Source organism: Salvelinus alpinus, chromosome 17, assembly GCF_045679555.1.
Source record: "Salvelinus alpinus chromosome 17, SLU_Salpinus.1, whole genome shotgun sequence".
Taxonomy (NCBI): Eukaryota; Metazoa; Chordata; class Actinopteri; order Salmoniformes; family Salmonidae; genus Salvelinus; species Salvelinus alpinus.
In genome coordinates, this window is record NC_092102.1 from 20633421 (window position 1) to 20642407 (window position 8987).

Genomic DNA, 8987 nt, shown 5'->3' on the forward strand with positions numbered 1-8987 from the left:
CCCAGTACCCTTTCCAGACTATACAAATTAAATACACATGCGGATCCTTTCTCCACAAAACAGATGTGCATGCAGATACAGGCTTAAATACATAATGTAGGCATAAAGAGGTGCATCAACATGCTCTAAAACTTGTCTCTATGGCCTCTTAAGGACCCACACCACATGTCCTGTTCTTAGCTCCCATATACCCCGACATAACCAGCCTCCTGTCACCCCAGTAACACACAGACAGGTAGGGCAACACAAGGGGTAGAAGAACAATGAACATTTATGGTTTGAGGTTTAAGGGCATACTAGATTGCCATAGGATGAGGGGGTTTTCTCTGTGGCTGGGGATTGGGGCTTTGTTTAGCAGAGGATCCTCTGGTGGAGGGCCATTTGACTGCTTTGCTCTGCTCGGAGCGCAACGTCCAATTGGTTGGCTTAGAGAAAGCTGCTCCAGGGCCAGAGATTACACTGCAGTGCTGAGGCGTCACTCTGACTATGAGCCAAGGGGTAAGGCAGGGGATAGAGAGAGAGAGAGAGAGTAGAGTAGAATATGTTGGGAGGAGGAGGAGGAGGTGGACCGACAGAGACAACAAGGCAGCAGCTCTGGGAACCTGGCTCTGGAAATGTGACATTCTCCTCTCATCATCAGCTTTTCAGCTTCTTCAAAACACCTGTCACGGAACTCCCACGCACACACTGATGTGCCTGTCTCTTTCTTCCTAACCCTCCTTTCAGCCTTACTCTGCTCCACTTCCTCTTGCCTTACCCTTGCTCAAAACATCTGTGTTCTGTTCTCAAGGTGATTTAGATACACTGTCAGATTTATGAATGAATAGAATATGTCTTTCTGGATCCATTTGGGTATTTCAGAATATTCAGGATATTCTTGTGAGAGTGTTACAAAATATATATTCTGGGTCAACTCTGGGGAGGGAGTTGGAAAGCACTTAAAGACATTTGAATTCTGGTGGGAATTTTTTAAATTGTGTAAAGTTAAAGGTTTGTTCACCTCTCCTGTTTATACTTCCCCTGTATTTAACAATTTTATGACATGCTTTACACACAGTATACAATATATAGGTATGTCCGTTAAGTTGTAAGGTAATACAGAGGTGTTATTAAGCATGTTTCCTGCCTCAATGTATTGTACAGTCATTGCCAAAAGATCTATACAGGTATGTAGTGGTTGGCTCTCTACTGTTGCGAAATATAATTTATTAATAAATTCTATTCATATTTATCAAGCAGGGACTAATTTGCGAGTCAAGAAAGAGCACAGTTTGTGTTTGTGCCCTGTTGAGAGCACTCTGTATCATACTTACGAGAACAGCTGAAGGCCGTTTGGATGAAACCATATTTTTGGAAGAATCAGAACTTTCTCTCCCATATAATTTACAATGTAAACATGTGCCCTACTAGCACTGTACAGACCACCACCACAGCCAACTGCAATGGTAAGGCTAAGGCTAATTTATCTGAGCTGCTTCAGCCATTTTGGATCACCACACTAGTATGCTAATGAGCTACAATACTAACCATGTAAGTGAATACCAAATTGGCACATTGGTCCCATAGCCACTGAATTGATCCGACCATAGACACTCTTTTGGCTAAAACCACAAAATTATGTGTGTGCATTCCACCAATTATTTACTCCCAATCCCAAGGAGGACATAAGATAAATGCTTTAAAGATATCAACACTTGGCAGAAACATGCATATCTGTTGGTGTTGAAATTCCCTGTGTGGAATTTCCATATGTTGCAAATCAGTGCTACATTATTCACAACCTCATCTATTTCTAGAATGGATGATGCAGGCACAAAGGCTCACAGCCCAAGACTCCCCCCACCTGCCCAGAACCCCCCCAAACACACCCCATCCCATTTTCGCTATACCGGAACAAGATTCAGTGCAGAGCTCTCTGTTTCAGTGTGTAGGAGCCAATTTACTATTGTGTCTAACTGAAGAAATGGTTGAGCGATAGGGATGTCAGACAGTCATGGGAGATAAAGGTTTGTTTTTGTGTGCGAGAGATAAAAATATAAGAGGAACCTAATAGGAGTTAATTGAAGAGGGGAAAAGCACCTGTGAAACTGGACATACATCACAGTACCTCCTAATTACCTAGCAGCTGGTCTGAACCAGTTTGGGGGGAGATCGGGGTAGTAGCGCAGAAAACAATGTTCTACTGTTAACAAGGACATAAAGAACACATTATACTGTACCTCAGCATGCTGTGTGACCTGAGGATTTAAATGTCAAATGTTTTTCATGCCAGGTTATGGCACTCCATAGTTAGCATAAATATATTCAGAAGCACAGATGTCCAACCATAGCCACATGCAGAGACAAAGTTAAGCTATATAACTCTTTCCTTCTGTACTAATTGAGACCATCCCGACTCAACTTAAACTGTTAGTCAACAAGAGGCTATGATAAACTCTGGAGAAGTCATAAAGTTGAAGGTATAGAGACTTTAGATCAGAGTGAAATGAGTCACATGAATCGTAATGTATAAAGAGCGTTACAGTATATTCACCAATGAATATATCTGTGAGAAGAGATTTGGGAACCTGTTTCAAAATAGGCCAGCACCTTGGGGGTTGCTGGTTCAAATACTTGGTGGGGAATATGTTTTCTTCTGTAATCATGTAGTTCAATAAGTATGCGACTGATTAGTCAGCCAGGACAGTTATATCAGAAACATATTTGCTGTCGCTTGGAGATGTGGAGGGCATCATGAAATAATCCTGATAAGGACTTTTCCTCTTTGTTTCAATCAAACCGTCCACCTTAAACTTCTCTTTCACTGAGAGAGGAAAAAGCTTGGAGGACAATATAATCAAAGAAAATACGGTTTCCTCTGTTCTCTGTCTTCTCTTTGGTTTTGGAATAAGATAATGATGTGTGCCTCTCTCTGTTCCTGTGTCTGTGTTACAGTATTTTTAGCTTCCATGTGACTCATTGACCCTGTTAATATTTACACTGTTGTGCAGGATTGATTCAAACATGGGGCAAATTATGATAGTTACAGGGGTGAATTACATTACACTTAAACAAACACATATATCAGCATATCTTCAACTGGTTTCTCTCAGGTATTATTGGTACAGCATATGTGTGTGTAGAGGAAAGGTCCTGGTGAGGGTGGTCCCTGAAGACTAAAGATAAAGTGTAGTTTCAAAGATAAAGTCCAGCACACATTTGAATCTGGATATTAATTCCACTGATGTTGATTGTAGTACTATGGGCTCTTTGGACACAACAGGTTAGGTACCTGATGTTTGTGGATATGTCAGAAATGCCCCAAATCCTTAACGAGCCAAGGAAGATAAAGATGCCACAGGGTAAATGACAGTCAGTGGAGAGGAAAGGAGGTCAGAAATGCTGTGGTTGATCTCTTGGTTATTCCTATGTCTTTCTTTTGTTGGTCATTGGAGCAATTGAATAAATGGAGCAATTCAAGCAACTGTTTTTCATGATGTGTTCTCCTTTTATTTGAATTATATGTTTGCCCAAGTTCACCATTCCCCTTACAATTCCGTGGGCTTAAATAAGAGCAGCTGATCTGTATGACAAACACACAGTTCTTTCCTCTCCTTCTCCATCTCTGCAGATCCCAGGGAGGTTGTGGTGCCTACGTGTGCGGTGTGCATGTGTGTGGTGAGTGTGTGTGTGTGGTTGTGAGAGAGCGAGCGCCAGCGCTCCCACATGGCCTCCATGCAGGACGGGCTGAACTTCACGTCTCCTTCCTACGGCAAGGTCCTGCTGCTGGGTGCTATCGCTGCTGCCTCAGCCTTCGTCGTCACCATCCTCATCGTGGTGCTCTGTGTGGGCTGCCAGAGGTGAGACGAGTTAATGACTATGACCATGTGCACACGCACACAGCTATTTGCGTCTTTATAGTACATGAAATGTTGTGTTTATTATAGGAAGGGAAAGACGCATAATGTCTCCAGTGAAGGTGGGAAACACAGGCTGATGGACATGGTGAGCAGAGAATCCCTCATTTTACTACATTTACCTCAGCTGTGAGCATCATTTTAGGTAAAGCATGGATACATTATGCATTCAAGCGATTGAGAAAAACTATAATTTGTTTGTGTGTTTTCAGAGTATACTCAAGCAGTCAAGGCTGCGTTCCATCAGCAAGTCGGACGGTGAGATGAACAAGCTAAACTGCAATGGCAAGAGTGAGTAGAACTCTTAGGTATAAGACTATCACAAATGTTGAGCTCCATTTTGAGAAATCTTCACTACATAACAAACAATAATATTTGCACCTTTTACAAAGCCTTCTTTTATTTAGGTGTGAAAGAAAGCTAACCTTTCTGGTTTCTATGTGTCCTGCAGAGTCATCCAAAAAGAACCGTCCGGCCAGCATGGACCTCCTGCTGCTGCCTAGCCGCCGGTCCAACTCTGACCTGCGCTCCGGGGGACGGACGCTACCCCAGGTACCCTCTGGTACGGGAGAGGAGCACACCTACTCTGAGGTAGGTCAACGCTCCTCCCCGAAGCGTGGCCCTGATAACAACCTCTACGCCATAGTGGGCAGGGCCGGAGAGACCGACACCCCAGCCCCTCCGGCCGTCCCAGCCAACACCCCTGCCCCCCCCGACCTAGACGGGGAAGGGTTGAATGAACCGCTACCCGAGCCAGATCCCATCCCCCAGGCTATGGCTCCTCCACACCCCCCGGAGGCTACTGCAGAGTACGCCTGCGTCCGGAAGCTCCTGAAGGTGGACAAGGCTGTCCCCCAAAAGAGAGATAGTGGGACAGATATGGGGGAAGCACCGGTGCCGCCTCCTCGCCACGCCCCACCTTCACATCCTGCCCCGCTTCCGCCACACCCTCACAGCGTGAAGATGCCCCGGAAAAACGCGGAGGCCTTCAACCTGCCCACCTTCCCCAAGGTTGGTAGAGAAAAGGCTGATAATACAGAATTATACAGATACAGATTTCTGTTCGTTAGGGAAGTCTGAAAGTCAGACCTTGACGAAGGCCATGTGTGCAGAAATGGTGATTAATTTCACTGCATTTCCCTGCCTGTTTATACACGTCTCTTTATGTACTTCCAGTTCACTACATGTATTACTCACAGACTGTGTGTGGGTATGTTTGTGTGTTTTGTATAAGATTACGTTTTGTACTTAGCATTCTTCACAGCGTGGCTCTCTCGGGCTCAATGCCATATAGATGACGCAATGCATTGAAACACAGATCATTATCCCTGCAGAAAGACAATGGTGCTGCTTGACTGTCCTGTCATTCAAACAGCAAGCTGCACCTTTCAGTTAAAATCCACAAGATGTGGTACTTTAAGTCAAGACTCTAATCCTAGTTTTAATATACATAATGTATTCTGGATTTGGTTAGTATCCCCTGTGCTCCAATAATGTAGAGCTGTACAGCTTGCATGAATCAACTGTAATGGTCTAGAATCTAGATGCTTCCTACATTTATGCCTGCAAGGCTGTTTGAGGTGTTATGAATGAGCATGCATCTTCTTTAGGATCTGTCATGGATGCTGGGTCCCTAGGCAGCCCCTAGAGAGCATTGAATCTTAGTCCATTTCTCCTGATGCCTCTGCAGCTCAAGTAATTCTGTTGAGAGCTAAACATTTCATTGTAATGTTTAGAGTGCAAATGTAATGCATTTACACGTATGTTTGCACACATTTTCTCTCTCATGCCCCATTCTAAGGAATGACTTGTATGATCCTTAGCAGAGGAGAGCAAAGGCATTTTAAACAATAAGCCTGTAACTGAACTTTTCATTACACTCTCCTAAGTATTATACGAAAGCACTATGTTTTGTTTGTTTTTATTGCTGTGTTTCATCTCAATCATATGTGTTGTGTTGACAACCCATTCTTCCCGTTCCCTGATTGGCTGGCAGGAGGCAGTGTTCATGGGTAATGGAGAGCAGTATATATGGAAGCCTCCAGAGGATGATGACATCATCATGCTCCAAAACAAACCCTTAGGCCCTCTGAGTCCTCACAGTGGAGAGAACATACAGCCATCGACTGCTATGGTGAGTATCAGTGGAGGTTGGTGGGTGGATGTATAGGAGGACGCGCTCATTGTAAAGGCTGGAATGGAATTAATGGAACGGAGTCAAACGTGGGTTCCATTCCAGCCATTACAATGAGCCCGTCCTCCTATAGCTTCTTCCAACAGCCTCCTCTGGTGAGTATGTTTGTCATTACAAAGTATGTGTTCATTGTGTTTATCAGACTGATTAGTACTGAGGGTTGTCCTGTGCTGTGTGGTTTCCAGGCTGCAGAGATGTACTCCAAACCAGTCAAGAAGAAGAGAGCTGTTCCTGGGTCTCCCCCAGCAAACATTGGCTTCCGTACCTTGGGGCGCGGTGACCGGGACCGGGACCGAGACGGGGGGTTCAGTGTGGTGGTCAAGCCCCAGAACTGGGCCCCGCAGGAAGGGAAGCCTGTCGGAGGAGCCTCTGCAACTCTGGAGGACCACTGTTACGAGTCCATCGGGACGGGGGAGGAATGCAACCCTGCCTATGAGCCTATGGAAGGTGGTGGTGGTTGGAAGCGAGTTGGAGGAACCGAACGGCCTCCCAACACCTGCGCCACCCTCAGGCCCAGGAGGAAGAAGTCCCAGCAGCCCTTGCAGCAGCAGCAGCCTCCCCCGCCACCACCCACACAGCAGACCCCCAAGTTACAGCACCTTCCAGCCAAAGCCCTGCTTCTGCCCGGGGAGAACCTGTACGAGAGTATAGGGGACATGAAGCAGGGCGGAACTGCCACTTCCAGCACCACCACCATCTTCACCTTCAACGATGGCATGGAGATGTATGTCACTGGGCTCTAAGGCTGCTCCCTCTGTGACCTGTGACCTCTCACCTCCTTCCTAGCATTTAAAAAGAAGACCACGGTCGAGGAGAGCTGGTTGAGCCCCTCTCATGCTCACTCACATGTTTACATTACAGTCATAACTTCCTGCCTTTCAGAGCCTAGGGCAACAGTGTTGGTCAGTGGTTAACGACCTGGGCTGAAGAGAAAGTCCTTGGCTGGGTCAAACCCCTACCTTGAATCCAAAGGTAGTGATGAGAAATGAGCACAAAACTATTACAGAAAAATCTGTAGGATGGCAGCACTATTTGAACAATGTGCAGAGCACAATTAGAGGGAACATTTGGAAAATTCTTCCCAATTTTTGCAGGTCTAACCATTGAAATATAATTCATTTCTATGGTTAAAACAGTGTTATTGTACTGGCAATCCTGGAGCCCTAGTTTAGGAATGAGCACAACTTTCAGTTTACTCCCTATGTAGCACTTAGTCTGTGTACGGCAGACCTTTCCCCCAAGTTGGTCGAGGTGTGATTCCGGAAGCAATTAAAAGTATTAAAAGTAAAGAAATTAAATATTAATCAAAAGACTTGAAAGCTCAGGGACCAAGAGTCAAATTATGAGAGAATAATTAACTAAATTGCACACATTGTTGTTTTCTTCCCCCCAAAAAACACAAATAATTTTGACCATATTCTCAGATGATAATAGCAGATATTTTTCCCTTTTCATTTGTTACATATCACATGGACTGACAACTGTCCAATGCCATCTGTAAATGAAGTGTTTTATTTTGTCGATCTTTTTCTTGCACTTTGCCTGCTTAATGTTGCATGCTAAAAAAACTCAAATCAAACACTGTCATGTGGTATCTAAGAACGGTTGCTTTTTTGATAATGTTGTTGATTGTTTAGTTATTATGTTGCCTTGTTTCTCTTAGAGAGCAAAATGTCATTCTGATTCAGGATAGCTTTGGTCACTGGGAATCTCTGGTAATTGTTACTGTCAAGTTGGTCACTGCCTTTGTCTTCACCACAGAGAGGATAGGATACTACTATCTGAACTACAGAGGCCATATCTAGTCAAGGGGGCATGCTGGTGGAGTCCACACAAATTGAATAGCTCCATCCTCACTCTCAAAACTGTGGATCAGCCAAGATACTGCTTCTGCCTCACAATCCTGATCACTGATGATGGTGACTTCACCATCCTCAACTCTGAACGCATGGTGGAACTGACATCCATCAACAAACCCTCTATAGCTGTGTCTCATCACGCCACTGATGAACATTTTGATCTCCTCTCGATCCCCAGTGACATCTTAAATATACAGAAGAAAGACAACAGTGCAGTGACAATAAATGCCAACGATCCAACACAGATATTGTAAAGGAGCGTATAAAAAGTAGAACGCAAAACGTCATCTCAACCTGGATACTAAAGAAGAAAACTTCATTTGACCAAATATACCAGCACACAATGTGGTTATTATTATTATTATTATGTATGTTGACGCAATGTGCGCGTGTGTATGTTACTAAAAGAGAAATAATAATAAATATATAATTGGTGTCAAGAAATCTATCTTTTACTATTTATGTTTGGTTGTGTTTTTGGAATGACTTCTCTGGTGGCAAATTTGCAAAGAAGTTACATTGTGAATTTTGATGTGCTTTTGTTACATTTTTCCAAGCCACTTAAGCTATGATGTGTTCATTGAAAACCCCAGCTAAGTTTTATGTGGCAGCTAATGTTGTGTGTTTGCTAATCAGACTACGGGGTCTTGTGCTCGAAGCTTGTAATTAAGTGCTAAAAATGAAAAGATTGTAATGTTTTATATCAAGATTAATATTCATGAAAATGTCGGTCAAGTTTATACTTTTGTAATAAAGTGGCACTTTGAAAAATGTGTTTTCTCTAAGCTTCGATTTAAAAAAAAATCTAAACATTTACCTCATATGCCTTTTATTAGATAGGATTACCTTTACTAGAAGGTAATAATTATTTGTCCAACCATGCCAGCTAACTTCACTAAAACACAGCACAGTCGAAAGTAGTCTTTCCATTTGACCCTTTTCCATATGCACTGTTCATGATCTGATAATATATTATTATTATTATCATCATTATGTCTATTATAACATCATGATCTAAGGAATTAACATGGTCCACAC

The 8987-nt window shown here is 43.5% G+C and overlaps 1 protein-coding gene across 1 annotated transcript in view; it reads left to right on the top strand.

The window, feature by feature from the left end:
- Nucleotides 1–8724, top strand: part of LOC139542448 (SR-related and CTD-associated factor 4-like) — a 21778-nt gene extending 13054 nt beyond the window's left edge. Inside the window, exons 2-7 of the mRNA XM_071347884.1 lie at nt 3611–3839; nt 3927–3984; nt 4109–4187; nt 4348–4907; nt 5893–6030; nt 6276–8724. Coding sequence (XP_071203985.1) covers nt 3706–3839; nt 3927–3984; nt 4109–4187; nt 4348–4907; nt 5893–6030; nt 6276–6833 — 1527 coding nt within the window. The 5' untranslated portion in view covers nt 3611–3705 and the 3' untranslated portion in view covers nt 6834–8724. The remainder of the gene's footprint in view (nt 1–3610; nt 3840–3926; nt 3985–4108; nt 4188–4347; nt 4908–5892; nt 6031–6275) is intronic.
- Nucleotides 8725–8987: the final 263 nt, after the last annotated feature.